Here is an 18,394-nt window from a genome sequence, read left to right on the forward strand (position 1 = left end):
TACTGAGAGACTGACCGTGTGAGACTTTACTGGTTATCTTCTGAGAGACTGACCGTGTGAGACTTTACTGGTTATCTCCACTGAGAGACTGACCGTGAGAGACTTTACTGGTTATCTTCTGAGAGACTGACCATGTGAGACTTTACTGGTTATCTCTACTGAGAGACTGACCGTGAGAGACTTTACTGGTCATCTTCTGAGAGACTGACCGTGTGAGACTTTACTGGTTATCTCTACTGAGAGACTGACCGTGAGAGACTTTACTGGTTATCTTCTGAGAGACTGACCGTGTGAGACTTTACTGGTTATCTCCACTGAGAGACTGACCGTGAGAGACTTTACTGGTAATCTCCACTGAGAGACTGACCGTGTGAGACTTTACTGGTTATCTTCTGAGAGACTGACCGTGTGAGACTTTACTGGTTATCTTCTGAGATACTCACCGTGTGAGACGTTACTGGTTATCTCCACTGAGAGACTGACCGTGTGAGACTTTACTGGTTATCTTCTGAGTGACTGACCGTGTGAGACTTTACTGGTTATCTTCTGAGAGACTGACCGTTTGAGACTTTACTGGTTATCTCCACTGAGAGACTGACCGTGTGAGACTTTACTGGTTATCTTCTGAGAGACTGACCGTGAGAGACTTTACTGGTTATCTCCACTGAGAGACTGACCGTGTGAGACTTTACTGGTTATCTCCACTGAGAGACTGACCGTGTGAGACTTTACTGGTTATCTTCTGAGAGACTGACCGTGTGAGACTTTATTGGTTATCTTCTGAGAGACTGACCGTGTAAGACTTTACTGGTTATCTTCTGAGAGACTGACCGTGAGAGACTTTACTGGTTATCTTCTGAGAGACTGACTGTGTGAGACTTTACTGGTTATATCCACTGAGAGACTGACCGTGAGAGACTTTACTGGTTATCTTCTGAGACTGACCGTGTGAGACTTTACTGGTTATCTTCTGAGAGACTGACCGTGTGAGACTTTACTGGTTATCTTCTGAGAGACTGACCGTGTGAGACTTTACTGGTTATCTTCTAAGAGACTGACCATGAGCGACTTTACTGGTTATCTTCTGAGAGACTGACCGTGTGAGACTTTACTGGTTATCTTCTGAGAGACTGACCGTGAGAGACTTTACTGGTTATCTCCACTGAGAGACTGACCGTGTGAGACTTTACTGGTTATCTCCACTGAGAGACTGACCGTGTGAGACTTTACTGGTTATCTCCACTGAGAGACTGACCGTGTGAGACTTTACTGGTTATCTCCACTGAGAGACTGACCATGTGAGACTTTACTGGTTATCTTCTGAGAGACTGACCGTGTGAGACTTTACTGGTTATCTTCTGAGAGACTGACCGTGTGAGACTTTACTGGTTATCTCCACTGAGAGACTGACCGTGTGAGACTTTACTGGTTATCTTCTGAGAGACTGACCGTGAGAGACTTTACTGGTTATCTCCACTGAGAGACTGACCGTGTGAGACTTTTCTGGTTATCTTCTGAGAGACTGACCGTGTGAGACTTTACTGGTTATCTTCTGAGAGACTGACCGTGTGAGACTTTACTGGTTAACTTCTGAGAGACTGACCATGTGAGACTTTACTGGTTATCTCCACTGAGAGACTGACCGTGTGAGACTTTACTGGTTATCTCCACTGAGAGACTGACCGTGTAAGACTTGACTGGTTATCTCCACTGAGAGACTGACCATGTGAGACTTTACTGGTTATCTTCTGAGAGACTGACCGTGTGAGACTTTACTGGTTATCTCCACTGAGAGACTGACCGTGTGAGACTTTACTGGTTATCTTCTGAGAGACTGACCTTGTGAGACTTTACTGGTTATCTCCACTGAGAGACTGACCGTGAGAGACTTTACTGGTTATCTTCTGAGAGACTGACCATGTGAGACTTTACTGGTTATCTCCACTGAGAGACTGACCGTGTGAGACTTTACTGGTTATCTCCACTGAGAGACTGACCGTGAGAGACTTTACTGGTTATCTCCACTGAGAGACTGACCGTGAGAGACTTTACTGGTTATCTCCACTGAGAGACTGACCGTGTGAGACTTTACTGGTTATCTTCTGAGAGACTGACCGTGTGAGACTTTACTGGTTATCTTCTGAGTGACTGACCGTGAGAGACTTTACTGGTTATCTTCTGAGAGACTGACCGTGTGAGACTTTACTGGTTATCTTCACTGAGAGACTGACCGTGTGAGACTTTACTGGTTATCTTCTGAGAGACTGACCATGTGAGACTTTACTGGTTATCTTCTGAGAGACTGACCGTGTGAGACTTTACTGGTTATCTCCACTGAGAGACTGACCGTGTGAGACTTTACTGGTTATCTTCTGAGAGACTGACCGTGTGAGACTTTACTGGTTATCTTCTGAGTGACTCACCGTGTGAAACATGATGGTGTCGTCTTTACTGGTTATCTCCACTGAGATGGCAGACTTGTTGTGTGCTATGTTTCCAATGTCCTTCCATCTGCCCCCCCCCCAACACACACACACACACACACAAACACACACACAAACACACATAAATCCAAACAAAAGCATAGACGTGCAGGGAGGAGACACATACACACACACACACACACACACACACACACACACACAGATAAATGCACAAGCAAAACATCATCAGCACATAAACATGGTGATCAGAGGTCGACCACGTGGTAGGGGCAGGGCATCATAGGGTCAAAGGTCACAGCTTAGAGGTCAGAGGTGAGTGGACCCACCTGTGAAGCATGATGGACCTGCCATTCCTGTGTTTGACGAAGACTCCAATGAATGACACACCGATGAAGATGTCATTGGTGTAGTTGTCCTGTGGAAGACAGAATTGAGTTTAACTGTCAGTTTGCATTTTTGGGAAGTACATTTTTACGTAGTAGACAAAACAAAATCAATTCTTAGTGTTTCAGTAAAAGTATAGTCTATTCTACTCAGGAGCCTGTCTACTTTCTAAATCCACAGATCTCAGAACTTGTTTACTAAACTGTGTCATAGGTTAAGCGCATTCTGGGCACAATTAACATCAGTAATTGTTGTTATATTTCACAAGATCCATGTAGATCCGCTGATTCTTATTGAGGTAGTTTGATCATGTTGGATGGATCAGAGATAGAGTACGGCTGAGTACCACCATGATAATTAGTCATGATGCTTAGTCTCAGGTGAACCACCATGATGCTTAGTCATGCTCTCAGGTGAACCACCATGATGCTTAGTCATGCTCTCAGGTGAACCACCATGATGCTTAGTCATGCTCTCAGGTGAACCACCATGATGCTTAGTCATGCTCTCAGGTGAACCACCATGATGCTTAGTCATGCTCTCAGGTGAACCATGATGCTTAGTCATGCTCTCAGGTGAACCACCATGATGCTTAGTCTCAGGTGAACCACCATGATGCTTAGTCTCAGGTGAACCACCATGATGCTTAGTCTCAGGTGAACCACCATGATGCTTAGTCTCAGATGAACCACCATGATGCTTAGTCATGCTCTTAGGTGAACCACCATGATGCTTAGTCATGCTCTCAGGTGAACCACCATGATGCTTAGTCATGCTCTCAGGTGAACCACCATGATGCTTAGTCATGCTCTCAGGTGAACCACCATGATGCTTAGTCTCAGGTGAACCACCATGATGCTTAGTCATGCTCTCAGGTGAACCACCATGATGCTTAGTCATGCTCTCAGGTGAACCACCATGATGCTTAGTCTCAGGAGTACCACCATGATGCTTAGTCATGCTCTCAGGTGAACCACCATGATGCTTAGTCATGCTCTCAGGTGAACCACCATGAGTCTTAGTCATGCTCTCAGGTGAACCACCATGATGCTTAGTCATGCTCTCAGGTGAACCACCATGATGCTTAGTCATGCTCTCAGGTGAACCATGATGCTTAGTCATGCTCTCAGGTGAACCACCATGATGCTTAGTCTCAGGTGAACCATGATGCTTAGTCATGCTCTCATGTGAGCTTGAGACGGAATGAATGTTACTGAATAGCACGGGCGTCTGGAGCCCAGCTTCGGAAGCTGCATAGCTGTGCTACGGAATTGGATATTCCATGGAGTTCATTAGCTGAGCATGTGCTTAGAACAAGGCATTTTAGACAAAACAAGCGTCTCTCAGAACCAGAAACAGGCTCTATGGTCAGAACCTCATACTGCGCTGAATACATCTGATATTTCCCAGATGCAGAACAGCACAGCTGTGTGTCTACTGGATGTAGCCTGGTAAACCAGACACATCGCCAAGAGAAAAAGATGTTTTCATGATGGTCTGGACTTCCAGCCACACAGAACGATTTGAGTTTTCCCAGAAAATGGGGCACCAATCAAGAGACTGCAACTGCTGTTCCGCCCCCAGTCCCTGATTGGTTCCCATAGATGAGGACAAGAAATAAAACAGGAATCCGCTAGTAGGATGAAGCGACGAGTGGTTAACTTTAGTAGAATAAACACAGCTTTAAGCGCAGTTATTACAGAAATAGACTCAATAACAACATTTAAAGAAGAACAAGAGTATGGACTAGTGGAGTTTCTCAGCAGAAAAGAGGTTTCGTCTTCTGTCAAGACAAGTAGGGGAGAGTGGAGAAAGTGTAACACAGGGTCAAGTGTAACACCTCAATTTCACCCAATCAGAAACAAGCTATTGTTATGTAACTCACTCTGCACATGCTCAGTTAAGTCCTCTGTCTGCCTAGAAGAAATCAGCTCATTTTTTGACGATCTTCAAATTTTTATGACAAAAAGTCTGTTTTTGAGGTAAGAAAGTTACTTTTTAAATTTTTGGTATTTTTTAACTAGTTAATAGTTTTTATTCCCATTAACCTAAAGTCATATCATTTTGATGCCTATTTTGTTAGCTAACAGCCAATATGACTATTAGCAATATTTATTGCTAACTCCTGCTAGCGCAAGGAGGTTTTGTCAGGCTGACAGCCGTGGAATCAAGTGTAACAGGCTTTCAGCTATTCACAGCTTTCAGCCTATGCCCTTATTTTTATTGAACCAAACATTATCAATGTTTTAGTAAATGGTTATTTAGACTGTATGGATTAGCTAGGCTAAAAGTCACCTCAGAAATGTGTAATAACAGTGTAATAACAAATGTATATGTTTGATTTGGTGTTCCGCTTGATTACATGTTTACATTTCACATTTTAAATGTTTGTCTATGTTAAAAAGGCTGACAAATGATTAATTAAGTTATGAAATATGTTTAATGATGATGTTAACTTAATACAATGTTTTAATTATCTTATTTGTGGTTGTTTTGTAATATGTTACACTTGACCCCACACCATGTTACACTTGACCCTACCCGTAGGGTCCAATGTAACATCTGACTTCTCAAAAATAAATCAATATTATACTCTTTATGTAATTTATGGGGAATTTTACATGATATGACAAATGAATAGACATGTGTAACTATAATATAGCAAAACATGATTAATCTAGTTGAATTAGTCTCAAAGTAATCTGGAAAAGAGTAAAAAATGTTACATTTGACCCCACTCTCCCCTACTCCCACCCACTCAAACTGTTCTGAGCTGTTGGAAGTCCAGCCATAGGCTGCGTTCACACTAGGGGTATTTTTAAAATGCTCTGTGGATTTCAGCAGCTTATTTTCCATTCAAAGCTCTGGGAACAGATCAGAATGCGGGCGGATATTGAAATGCACTGCGCTGAGCGCTGGCCAGAGAGGATTCCTGAAGATGAAAATAGTTCAACTTTTTGAGAAATCCTCTATGACGTGGAGCGTGTTTTCATCAGACGACCAATCATGACGGAGGTGGGATAGCAGCACGGAGGATATCATGAACCCATGATCCAGTCTGAACTCTCTCCTCTTCAGCCTCTAAATAGGCTACAGCCAGAGCAATCTTTACACTTTTTGACATGACAATAAAAGCCAAAAAGTTGTGAAGTGCAAGTAAATAATGTAACGGTTGGTTACAAGATAAAACGTAAGTTACAATGTATCGAACTTGGGTAGAGTCAAGAATGTTGTTATGGAAACTAAATACACTTCGCGAGAGCCGCATCTCTTTTTCAACACAAAATCCTCTCTGGGAAACTTATCCGCTAAATAAAATATCCTAGTGTGCTCACACACACCCTTATGGTGAAAAGGGTTCCTCAGTGTGCTCACACACACCCTGATGGTGAAAAGGTTTTCTCAGTGATCACACACACCCTGATGGTGAAAAGGTTTCCTCAGTGTGCTCACACACACCCTGATGGTGAAAAGGTTTCCTCAGTGTGCTCACACACACCCTGATGGTGAAAAGGTTTCCTCGGTGTGCTCACACACAGCCTGACGGTGAAAAGGTTTTCTCAGTGTGCTCACACACACACACCCTGATGGTGGAAAGGTTTCCTCAGTGTGCTCACACACACACACCCTGATGGTGGAAAGGTTTCCTCAGTGATCACACACACCCTGATGGTGAAAAGGTTTCCTCAGTGTGCTCACACACACACACCCTGATGGTGAAAATGTTTCTCAGTGTGCTCACACACACCCTGATGGTGGAAAGGTTTCCTCAGTGTGATCACACACAGCCTGATGGTGAAAAGGTTTCCTCAGTGCGCTCACACACACCCTGATGGTGGAAAGGTTTTTTGGCGATGCGGTCTGGTGTACCAGGCTAGTGTTTACTTACCTTAGCAGCAAAGCTCTCTTGCCCAAAGCAATCCAGTTTCTCAACCTCCTTGATATACAACAACTCTGCTTCAGCAGGCTGCATTCGACTGGAAAACAAACACACACACACACGCACACACGCACACACACACACACACACACACACACACACACACACACATACACACACACATAGATGAACATACTGTACTGTGTCTCTCAAACAAACATCAATGCACGTACACACCCACCCACCCACACACACACACGCACACACACACACACACACACACACACATACACACACGCACGCAACACTGTCCAGTTGTCAAGCAGATGAGGAGACGCACCAGTGACCCTTGTGTTCCTCTGCCACCTTCTGAGTCCACTCCTCTAGAACCTCGTCAACATGGGGCCAGTTCTGAGGGAGGGATGGAGGGATGGAGGGGAGAGGGAGGGAAGGAGGGATGGAGGAGGAGAGGGAGGGATGGAGGGATGGAGGAGGAGAGGGAGGGATGGAGGGATGGAGGAGGAGAGGGAGGGATGGAGGGATGGAGGAGGAGAGGGAGGGAGGGATGGAGGGAAATCCAGTGAGATATGATGAGGACATGAGCACAGTGAGTGAGAAGAGGAAGTAGAAGTACAGGAAGAGAGGAGGAGGTAGAGAGATATGAGAGAGAGAGGTAGAGAGAGAGAGAGAAGAGAGAAGAGAGAGAAGAGAGAGAGAGAAGAGAGATAGAGAGAGAAGAGAGAGAGAAGAGAGAGAGAAGAGAGAGATAGAAGAGAGAGAGAAGAGAGAGAAGAGAGAGAGATAGAAGAGAGAGAAGAGAGAGAGAAGAGAGAGAAGAGAGAGAGAAGAGAGAGAGAGAGAAGAGAGAGAGATAGAAGAGAGAGAAGAGAGAGAGAAGAGAGAGAGATAGAAGAGAGAGAAGAGAGAGAGAAGAGAGAGAGATAGAAGAGAGAGAAGAGAGAGAGAAGAGAGAGAGAGAAGAGAGAGATAGAAGAGAGAGATTGGTAGAACAAGCAGAGAGAGAGAGAGAGAGATTGGTAGAACAATCAGAGAGAGAGAGAGATTGGTAGAACAAGCAGAGAGAGAGAGAGAGAGATTGGTCATGGTTGAACAGAGTAGCTGTGAGAGCGAAAGTGAAGTTAAAGAAAAGACTGAATCCAATTGCACAAACAAACACACAAACACACACATGAACACACACATGAACACGAACACGTGCACACACACACACACACACACACACACATACAGGCAGACAATAACACATTGAAGACACACACACACACACACACACAAACACACACACACACAATAACACCTCGAAGACACACACACACACACACACACACACACACACGTTCAACCTGACCCTGAACACTAAGACAAAGGAGATGATTATGGCCTTCAGGAGAGAAGGAAATAGCCCCCCCCCCCTTCATCATCATCATCATCAGCGGGGAGGAAGTGGAGAGGGTGAGTCACTTCACATTCCTAGGGATGCAGATCTGTGATGACCTGACCTGGACACACCAACGAGACCCTCCTAAAGAAGACTCAACATGGCCTCCACTTCCTCCTAAAGAAGACTCAACATGGCCTCCACTTCCTCCTAAAGAAGACTCAACATGGCCTCCACTTCCTCCTAAAGAAGACTCAACATGGCCTCTACTTCCTCCTAAAGAAGACTCAACATGGCCTCCACTTCCTCCTAAAGAAGACTCAACATGGCCTCTACTTTCTCCTAAAGAAGACTCAACATGGCCTCCACTTCCTTCTAAAGAAGACTCAACATGGCCTCTACTTTCTCCTAAAGAAGACTCAACATGGCCTCTACTTTCTCCTAAAGAAGACTCAACATGGCCTCTACTTTCTCCTAAAGAAGACTCAACATGGCCTCCACTTCCTTCTAAAGAAGACTCAACATGGCCTCTACTTTCTCCTAAAGAAGACTCAACATGGCCTCCACTTCCTTCTAAAGAAGACTCAACATGGCCTCTACTTTCTCCTAAAGAAGACTCAACATGGCCTCCACTTCCTTCTAAAGAAGACTCAACATGGCCTCCACTTTCTCCTAAAGAAGACTCAACATGGCCTCTACTTTCTCCTAAAGAACACTCAACATGGCCTCTACTTTCTCCTAAAGAAGACTCAACATGGCCTCTACTTTCTCCTAAAGAAGACTCAACATGGCCTCTACTTTCTCCTAAAGAACACTCAACATGGCCTCTACTTTCTCCTAAAGAAGACTCAACATGGCCTCTACTTCCTCCTAAAGAAGACTCAACATGGCCTCTACTTTCTCCTAAAGAAGACTCAACATGGCCTCTACTTTCTCCTAAAGAAGACTCAACATGGCCTCCACTTCCTTCTAAAGAAGACTCAACATGGCCTCCACTTCCTCCTAAAGAAGACTCAACATGGCCTCCACTTCCTCCTAAAGACTCAACATGGCCTCCACTTCCTCCTAAAGAAGACTCAACATGGCCTCTACTTTCTCCTAAAGAAGACTCAACATGGCCTCCACTTCCTCCTAAAGAACACTCAACATGGCCTCCACTTCCTCCTAAAGCAGACTCAACATGGCCTCCACTTCCTCCTAAAGAAGACTCAACATGGCCTCTACTTTCTCCTAAAGAAGACTCAACATGGCCTCTACTTTCTCCTAAAGAAGACTCAACATGGCCTCTACTTTCTCCTAAAGAACACTCAACATGGCCTCTACTTCCTCCTAAAGAAGACTCAACATGGCCTCTACTTTCTCCTAAAGAAGACTCAACATGGCCTCTACTTTCTCCTAAAGAAGACTCAACATGGCCTCTACTTTCTCCTAAAGAAGACTCAACATGGCCTCTACTTTCTCCTAAAGAAGACTCAACATGGCCTCTACTTTCTCCTAAAGAAGACTCAACATGGCCTCTACTTTCTCCTAAAGAAGACTCAACATGGCCTCTACTTTCTCCTAAAGAAGACTCAACATGGCCTCTACTTTCTCCTAAAGAAGACTCAATATGGCCTCCACTTTCTCCTAAAGAAGACTCAACATGGCCTCTACTTTCTCCTAAAGAAGACTCAACATGGCCTCTACTTTCTCCTAAAGAAGACTCAACATGGCCTCTACTTTCTCATAAAGAAGACTCAACATGGCCTCTACTTTCTCCTAAAGAAGACTCAACATGGCCTCTACTTTCAACTAAAGAAGACTCAACATGGCCTCTACTTTCAACTAAAGAAGACTCAACATGGCCTCTACTTTCTCCTAAAGAAGACTCAACATGGCCTCTACTTTCAACTAAAGAAGACTCAACATGGCCTCTACTTTCAACTAAAGAAGACTCAACATGGCCTCCACTTTCTCCTAAAGAAGACTCAACATGGCCTCTACTTTCTCCTAAAGAAGACTCAACATGGCCTCTACTTTCTCCTAAAGAAGACTCAACATGGCCTCTACTTCCTCCTAAAGAAGACTCAACATGGCCTCTACTTTCAACTAAAGAAGACTCAACATGGCCTCCACTTTCTCCTAAAGAAGACTCAACATGGCCTCCACTTTCAACTAAAGAAGACTCAACATGGCCTCTACTTTCTCCTAAAGAAGACTCAACATGGCCTCCACTTTCTCCTAAAGAAGACTCAACATGGCCTCTACTTTCTCCTAAAGAAGACTCAACATGGCCTCTACTTCCTCCTAAAGAACACTCAACATGGCCTCCACTTCCTCCTAAAGCAGACTCAACATGGCCTCCACTTCCTCCTAAAGAACACTCAACATGTCCTCCACTTCCTCCTAAATAAGACTCAACATGGCCTCCACTTCCTCCTAAAGAACACTCAACATGGCCTCTACTTTCTCCTAAAGAAGACTCAACATGGCCTCTACTTCCTCCTAAAGAACACTCAACATGGCCTCCACTTCCTCCTAAAGCAGACTCAACATGGCCTCCACTTCCTCCTAAAGAAGACTCAACATGGCCTCTACTTTCTCCTAAAGAAGACTCAACATGGCCGCCACTTTCTCCTAAAGAAGACTCAACATGGCCGCCACTTTCTCCTAAAGAAGACTCAACATGTCCTCCACTTCCTCCTAAAGAAGACTCAACATGTCCTCCACTTTCTCCTAAAGAAGACTCAACATGGCCTCCACTTCCTCCTAAAGAAGACTCAACATGGCCTCCACTTCCTCCTAAAGAAGACTCAACATGGCCTCTACTTTCTCCTAAAGAAGACTCAACATGGCCTCTACTTTCTCCTAAGGGAGACTCAACATGGCCTCTACTTTCTCCAAAAGAAGACTCAACATGGCCTCGACTTTCTGAGGGGCCTGAGGAGACGGGGCATAAGCACATGAACACTCCTGAACTTCTAGCGCTGCATCCTGACTGGAGGCCTCACAGCCTGGTAGGACAACAGCAGCGCCCACGCCAGGCATGGCGAAGACCGGCGTGGAGCTCCCAGCCATCCAGGGTCTCTACAACCAACGCTGCCGCAGGAACGCCATCTCCATCACAAAACACCCCAACCCTCCCAGCTACCACCTGTTCACACCATCTCACCAGAGAGACGGAAGATGGCCGAGCATCAGGACCGTGAAGGAGAGGTTCCACAACAGCTTCTTTCCTGATGTGGTCCACAAGCTGAACAGCCAACAGCTGCAGTAGACTGACCCTGAAGCCCCCCCCCCCCACGATCCATTATCCCCCCCCCCATCACCCCTCTGCCTGGACAGTTAACCCCCCCCCTCAGCGACTGGTCTGTTCTGACGGACCAGTCAGTCTCTCAATCACACTCCCCTGCCCTTGCTAAGCCCCCCCCCCAACGAACAGCTGATCACTTGACACCTTGTCTATACAACAGACAACAACTGACTCTACTACTGCACACTTGAACACTTAAACCAACACTGGACAACACTCGAAGAATTGAGCACTATGCACAACTGTATACTTGAATGTCATTTAATTGCCTACATCATGGACACAGACATATTCATCCATGATGGGATGAGATCAGTAGATGAGGATGATGCTGACAGAGTGATAGATGACGGATAGTAAATTGCCAGTTAGGGAACCTTTAAATGTCTATCTGAGTACCTGGGACTGGAATGAGGAAGTGATTAGTGCTGATAAGATACTGGAAGGACAAGCGATTAAGAATTCCAATGTACCTGGACTTGTTAGATATGGCTAATAAACTTTCTGTTCAATTCTATTGTATTCTACTGTATCTAACAACTCATCGAAGACACACACACACGTACACACACGCATACACGCACGTGCACACACACACACACACGCACATACACTCACGCACATGCACACACGCACATACACACACGCACATGCACACACACATGCACACCCACACGCACATACACACACACACATACACACACACACACACACACACACACGTGCGCACACACACACGCAGGCACACCTGTAGGTGAGTAGTGTGTGATGGGCGTGACTCACCACGGGGAAGAGCACGTATTCTCTAAGGAAATCCTGAGACACGAACTGTGTGAAGTCTCCAAAGTCCGCTGTGAGAGCACACACACACACACACACACACACACACACACACACACACGCACACACACACACATTAATATCCAGCCATAACTGATGGAACAACACACACACAACGCTAGTACAGTCCATGGATGTGAGCGTGTACATCCCGGCCAATCAGGATGAAGCTATACCACAGGAAGCGGCGTCAGGTTGATATTAAGGACACGCCCCCCTTCCACCACACTGGCTCCGCCCCACCTCCCCGCCACCCGCATCTCCCCGGAGATACCGTCACTGGAGAGACCCCGTCTGTGTGACTGGAGAGACCTGTACAGTGTCCGGGTGGTCCCCCCCCGTCCCCCCCCCCGCCCCCAATCTGCAGACCTGGAGGGGGAGACACATCCCTCAGTGCAGTCCAGACGTGTGTGAGGGGGGAGGGCAGGGGGGATGGGGGGCAGGAGGGCAGGAGGGCAGGGGGGGGGCAGGAGGGCAGGGGGGGGGCAGGAGGGCAGGAGAGCAGGGGGGGGGGGGAGTATCAGAGGATTCGTCCCCTCCCTGGAGATAAGGCTCTTCCTGCTGCCAGGGCTAACCTCGGTGCTAGCCGATAAGCTAGCGTCTGTTTACATTCCCTCGAGAGACACACGACCCCAGGAACAGAGAGAGAGAGAGAGAGAGAGAGGAACGAGCGTGTGTGTGTGTGTGTGTGTGTGTGTGTGTGTGTGTGTGTGTGTGTGTTTGGAATCCTAATGCTGTAGGAGCTCAAGTGGACTGGGCTCTCCTGGCGGTATGCAGCCATATTAGGTAGTAAAGTCAGGATGAGCTGAGAAAATGTGTGTGTGTCTCCCTCTCCTGCCCTCTCCTGCCCTCCACCACCCTGTAGTGGGCGTGCTGTGGGGTAGTGAGGTATACCGGAGTGTAGGGTAGTGGGGTATACCGGGGTGAGGGGTAGTGGGGTATACCGGGGTGAGGGGTAGTGGGGTATACTGGGGTGAGGGGTAGTGGGGTATACTGGGGTGAGGGGTAGTGGGGTATACTGGGGTGAGGGGTAGTGGGGTATACCGGGGTGAGGGGTAGTGGGGTATACCGGGGTGAGGGGTAGTGGGGTATACTGGGGTGAGGGGTAGTGGGGTATACTGGGGTGAGGGGTAGTGGGGTATACCGGGGTGAGGGGTAGTGGGGTATACTGGGGTGAGGGGTAGTGGGGTATACCGGGGTGTGGGGTAGTGGGGTATACTGGGGTGAGGGGTAGTGGGGTATACTGGGGTGAGAGGTAGTGGGGTATACTGGGGTAGTGGGGTATACTGGGGTGAGGGGTAGTGGGGTATACTGGGGTGAGGGGTAGTGGGTATACCGGGGTGAGGGGTAGTGGGGTATACTGGGGTAGTGGGGTATACTGGGGTGAGGGGTAGTGGGGTATACTGGGGTGAGGGGTAGTGGGTATACCGGGGTGAGGGGTAGTGGGTATACTGGGGTGAGGGGTAGTGGGGTATACCGGGGTGAGGGGTAGTGGGGTATACTGGGGTGAGGGGTAGTGGGGTATACTGGGGTGAGGGGTAGTGGGGTATACCGGGGTGAGGGGTAGTGAGGTATACCGGGGTGAGGGGTAGTTGGGTATACCGGGGTGAGGGGTAGTGGGGTATACTGGGGTGAGGGGTAGTGGGGTATACTGGGGTGAGGGGTAGTGGGGTATACCGGGGTGAGGGGTAGTGGGGTATACCGGGGTGAGGGGTAGTGGGGTATACCAGGGTGAGGGGTAGTGGGGTATACTGGGGTGTGGGGTAGTGGGGTAAACCGGGGTGAGGGGTAGTGGGGTATACCGGGGTAGTGGGGTATACTGGGGTGTGGGGTAGTGGGGTATACCGGGGTGTGGGGTAGTGGGGTATACTGGGGTGAGGGGTAGTGGGTATACTGGGGTGAGGGGTAGTGGGGTATACCGGGGTGAGGGGTATACTGGGGTGAGGGGTAGTGGGGTATACTGGGGTGAGGGGTAGTGGGGTATACTGGGGTGAGGGGTAGTGGGGTATACTGGGGTGAGGGGTAGTGGGGTATACTGGGGTGAGGGGTAGTGGGGTATACTGGGGTGAGGGGTAGTGGGGTGAGGGGTAGTGGGGTGAGGGGTAGTGGGGTATACCGGGGTGAGGGGTAGTGGGGTATACTGGGGTGAGGGGTAGTGGGGTATACTGGGGTGAGGGGTAGTGGGGTATACTGGGGTGAGGGGTAGTGGGGTGAGGGGTAGTGGGGTATACTGGGGTGAGGGGTAGTGGGGTAAACCGGGGTGAGGGGTAGTGGGGTATACCGGGGTGAGGGTTAGTGGGGTATACTGGGGTGAGGGGTAGTGGGGTATACCGGGGTGAGGGGTAGTGGGGTATACTGGGGTGAGGGGTAGTGGGGTATACCAGGGTGAGGGGTAGTGGGGTATACTGGGGTGAGGGGTAGTGGGGTATACTGGGGTGAGGGGTAGTGGGGTATACTGGGGTGAGGGGTAGTGGGGTATACTGGGGTAGTGGGGTATACTGGGGTGAGGGGTAGTGGGGTATACCGGGGTGAGGGGTAGTGGGGTATACCGGGGTGTGGGGTAGTGGGGTATACTGGGGTGAGGGGTAGTGGGGTATACTGGGGTGAGGGGTAGTGGGGTATACTGGGGTGAGGGGTAGTGGGGTATACTGGGGTAGTGGGGTATACTGGGGTGAGGGGTAGTGGGGTATACCGGGGTGAGGGGTAGTGGGGTATACCGGGGTGTGGGGTAGTGGGGTATACTGGGGTGAGGGGTAGTGGGGTATACTGGGGTGAGGGGTAGTGGGGTATACTGGGGTGAGGGGTAGTGGGGTATACTGGGGTGAGGGGTAGTGGGGTATACTGGGGTGAGGGGTAGTGGGGTATACTGGGGTGAGGGGTAGTGGGGTATACTGGGGTGAGGGGTAGTGGGGTATACCGGGGTGAGGGGTAGTGGGGTATACTGGGGTGTGGGGTAGTGGGGTATACTGGGGTGAGGGGTAGTGGGGTATACCGGGGTGAGGGGTAGTGGGGTATACCGGGGTGAGGGGTAGTGGGGTATACCGGGGTGTGGGGTAGTGGGGTATACTGGGGTGAGGGGTAGTGGGGTATACCGGGGTGTGGGGTAGTGGGGTATACCGGGGTGAGGGGTAGTGGGTATACTGGGGTGAGGGGTAGTGGGGTATACTGGGGTGAGGGGTAGTGGGGTATACTGGGGTGAGGGGTAGTGGGGTATACTGGGGTGAGGGGTAGTGGGGTATACTGGGGTGAGGGGTAGTGGGGTATACTGGGGTGAGGGGTAGTGGGGTATACTGGGGTGAGGGGTAGTGGGGTATACTGGGGTGAGGGGTAGTGGGGTATACTGGGGTGAGGGGTAGTGGGGTATACTGGGGTGAGGGGTAGTGGGGTATACTGGGGTGAGGGGTAGTGGGGTATACTGGGGTGAGGGGTAGTGGGGTATACTGGGGTGAGGGGTAGTGGGGTATACTGGGGTGTGGGGTAGTGGGGTATACCGGGGTGAGGGGTAGTGGGGTATACCGGGGTGAGGGGTAGTGGGGTATACTGGGGTGATGGGTAGTGGGGTATACTGGGGTGAGGGGTAGTGGGGTAAACTGGGGTGAGGGGTAGTGGGGTATACCGGGGTGAGGGGTAGTGGGGTATACTGGGGTGTGGGGTAGTGGGGTATACTGGGGTGAGGGGTAGTGGGGTATACTGGGGTGAGGGGTATACCGGGGTGAGGGGTAGTGGGGTATACCGGGGTGAGGGGTAGTGGGGTATACTGGGGTGAGGGGTAGTGGGGTATACTGGGGTGAGGGGTAGTGGGGTATACCGGGGTGAGGGGTATACCGGGGTGAGGGTTAGTGGGGTATACCGGGGTGAGGGGTAGTGGGGTATACCGGGGTGAGGGGTAGTGGGGTATACTGGGGTGAGGGGTAGTGGGGTATACCGGGGTGAGGGGTAGTGGGGTATACCGGGGTGAGGGTTAGTGGGGTATACTGGGGTGAGGGGTAGTGGGGTATACTGGGGTGAGGGGTAGTGGGGTATACCGGGGTGAGGGGTAGTGGGGTATACTGGGGTGAGGGGTAGTGGGGTATACCGGGGTGAGGGGTAGTGGGGTATACTGGGGTGAGGGGTAGTGGGGTATACTGGGGTGAGGGGTAGTGGGGTATACTGGGGTGTGGGGTAGTGGGGTATACTGGGGTGAGGGGTAGTGGGGTATACTGGGGTGTGGGGTAGTGGGGTATACTGGGGTGAGGGGTAGTGGGGTATACTGGGGTGAGGGGTAGTGGGGTATACCGGGGTGAGGGGTAGTGGGGTATACTGGGGTGAGGGGTAGTGGGGTATACTGGGGTGAGGGGTAGTGGGGTAAACCGGGGTGAGGGGTAGTGGGGTATACTGGGGTGAGGGGTAGTGGGGTATACTGGGGTGAGGGGTAGTGGGGTATACCGGGGTGAGGGGTAGTGGGGTATACTGGGGTGAGGGGTAGTGAGGTATACTGGGGTGAGGGGTAGTGAAGTATACTGGGGTGAGGGGTAGTGGGGTATACCGGGGTGAGGGGTAGTGGGGTATACTGGGGTGAGGGGTAGTGAAGTATACTGGGGTGAGGGGTAGTGGGGTATACTGGGGTGAGGGGTAGTGGGGTATACTGGGGTGAGGGGTAGTGGGGTATACTGGGGTGAGGGGTAGTGGGGTATACTGGGGTGAGGGGTAGTGGGGTATACTGGGGTGAGGGGTAGTGAAGTATACTGGGGTGAGGGGTAGTGAGGTATACTGGGGTGAGGGGTAGTGGGGTATACCGGGGTGAGGGGTAGTGGGGTATACCGGGGTGAGGGGTAGTGGGGTATACTGGGGTGAGGGGTAGTGGGGTATACCGGGGTGAGGGGTAGTGGGGTATACCGGGGTGAGGGGTAGTGGGGTATACCGGGGTGAGGGGTAGTGGGGTATACTGGGGTGAGGGGTAGTGAGGTATACTGGGGTGAGGGGTAGTGGGGTATACCGGGGTGAGGGGTAGTGAGGTATACCGGGGTGAGGGGTAGTGGGGTATACCGGGGTGAGGGGTAGTGGGGTATACTGGGGTGAGGGGTAGTGGGGTATACCAGGGTGAGGGGTAGTGGGGTATACTGGGGTGAGGGGTAGTGGGGTATACCAGGGTGAGGGGTAGTGGGGTATACTGGGGTGAGGGGTAGTGGGGTATACCGGGGTGAGGGGTAGTGGGGTATACCAGGGTGAGGGGTAGTGGGGTATACCGGGGTGAGGGGTAGTGGGGTATACTGGGGTGAGGGGTAGTGGGGTATACCGGGGTGAGGGGTAGTGGGGTATACTGGGGTGAGGGGTAGTGGGGTAGTGGGGTATACCGGGGTGAGGGGTAGTGGGGTAGTGGGGTATACCGGGGTGAGGGGTAGTGGGGTATACCGGGGTGAGGGGTAGTGGGGTATACCGGGGTGAGGGGTAGTGGGGTATACTGGGGTGAGGGGTAGTGGGGTATACTGGGGTGAGGGGTAGTGGGGTATACCGGGGTGAGGGGTAGTGGGGTATACTGGGGTGAGGGGTAGTGGGGTATACTGGGGTGAGGGGTAGTGGGGTATACTGGGGTGTGTTGTCAGATACCTTGTACTGCCAGGCCGGCCAATCGGATGCCCTGTTCCACAGAGCAGTGGAGCCGTCCGTCCAGCACTTCCTTCTTCACCTGCAGGTAGTACTGGTACCTGCACACACAGGAAACAGGAAACGCCTCAGAGCAGGAAGGAACACCACGCAAACACAGGACAGGAAACGCCTCAGAGCAGGAAGGAACACCACGCAAACACAGGAAACAGGAAACGCCTCAGAGCAGGAAGGAACACCACGTAAACACAGGAAACAGGTAGTACTGGTACCTGCACACACAGGAAACAGGAAACGCCTCAGAGCAGGAAGGAACACCATGTAAACACAGGAAACAGGAAGCAGCCTCAGAGCAGGAAGGAACACCACGTAAACACAGGAAACAGGAAACGCCTCAGAGCAGGAAGGAACACCACGTAAACACAGGAAACAGGAAACGCCTCAGAGCAGGAAGGAACACCACGTAAGCTTAGAGAGATAGAAGCCTTTATTTAGACAGGGAAGAACATAGTGAGTCCAGGTCTCTTTTACAGATGTGTCCTGCTTACTAACAACATGTACAGTAATACAGT

The 18,394-nt window shown here is 50.0% G+C and overlaps 1 protein-coding gene across 1 annotated transcript in view; it reads right to left on the reverse strand.

Moving 5' to 3' along the window:
* Window positions 1–17,923, reverse strand: part of LOC311328323 (tyrosine-protein phosphatase non-receptor type 14-like) — a gene marked incomplete at both ends in the record, with an annotated part of 23,619 nt that extends 5,696 nt beyond the window's left edge. Inside the window, 6 exons of the mRNA XM_084462310.1 lie at window positions 2,424–2,511; window positions 2,771–2,859; window positions 6,718–6,805; window positions 7,049–7,119; window positions 12,183–12,250; window positions 17,826–17,923. Of these exons, the coding sequence (XP_084318436.1) occupies window positions 2,424–2,511; window positions 2,771–2,859; window positions 6,718–6,805; window positions 7,049–7,119; window positions 12,183–12,250; window positions 17,826–17,923 (502 nt within the window). The remainder of the gene's footprint in view (window positions 1–2,423; window positions 2,512–2,770; window positions 2,860–6,717; window positions 6,806–7,048; window positions 7,120–12,182; window positions 12,251–17,825) is intronic.
* Between the last annotated feature and the right edge of the window lie 471 nt (window positions 17,924–18,394).

This window comes from Borostomias antarcticus (genome assembly GCF_949987555.1).
Source record: "Borostomias antarcticus genome assembly, contig: scaffold_385, whole genome shotgun sequence".
NCBI classification, from domain to species: Eukaryota; Metazoa; Chordata; class Actinopteri; order Stomiiformes; family Stomiidae; genus Borostomias; species Borostomias antarcticus.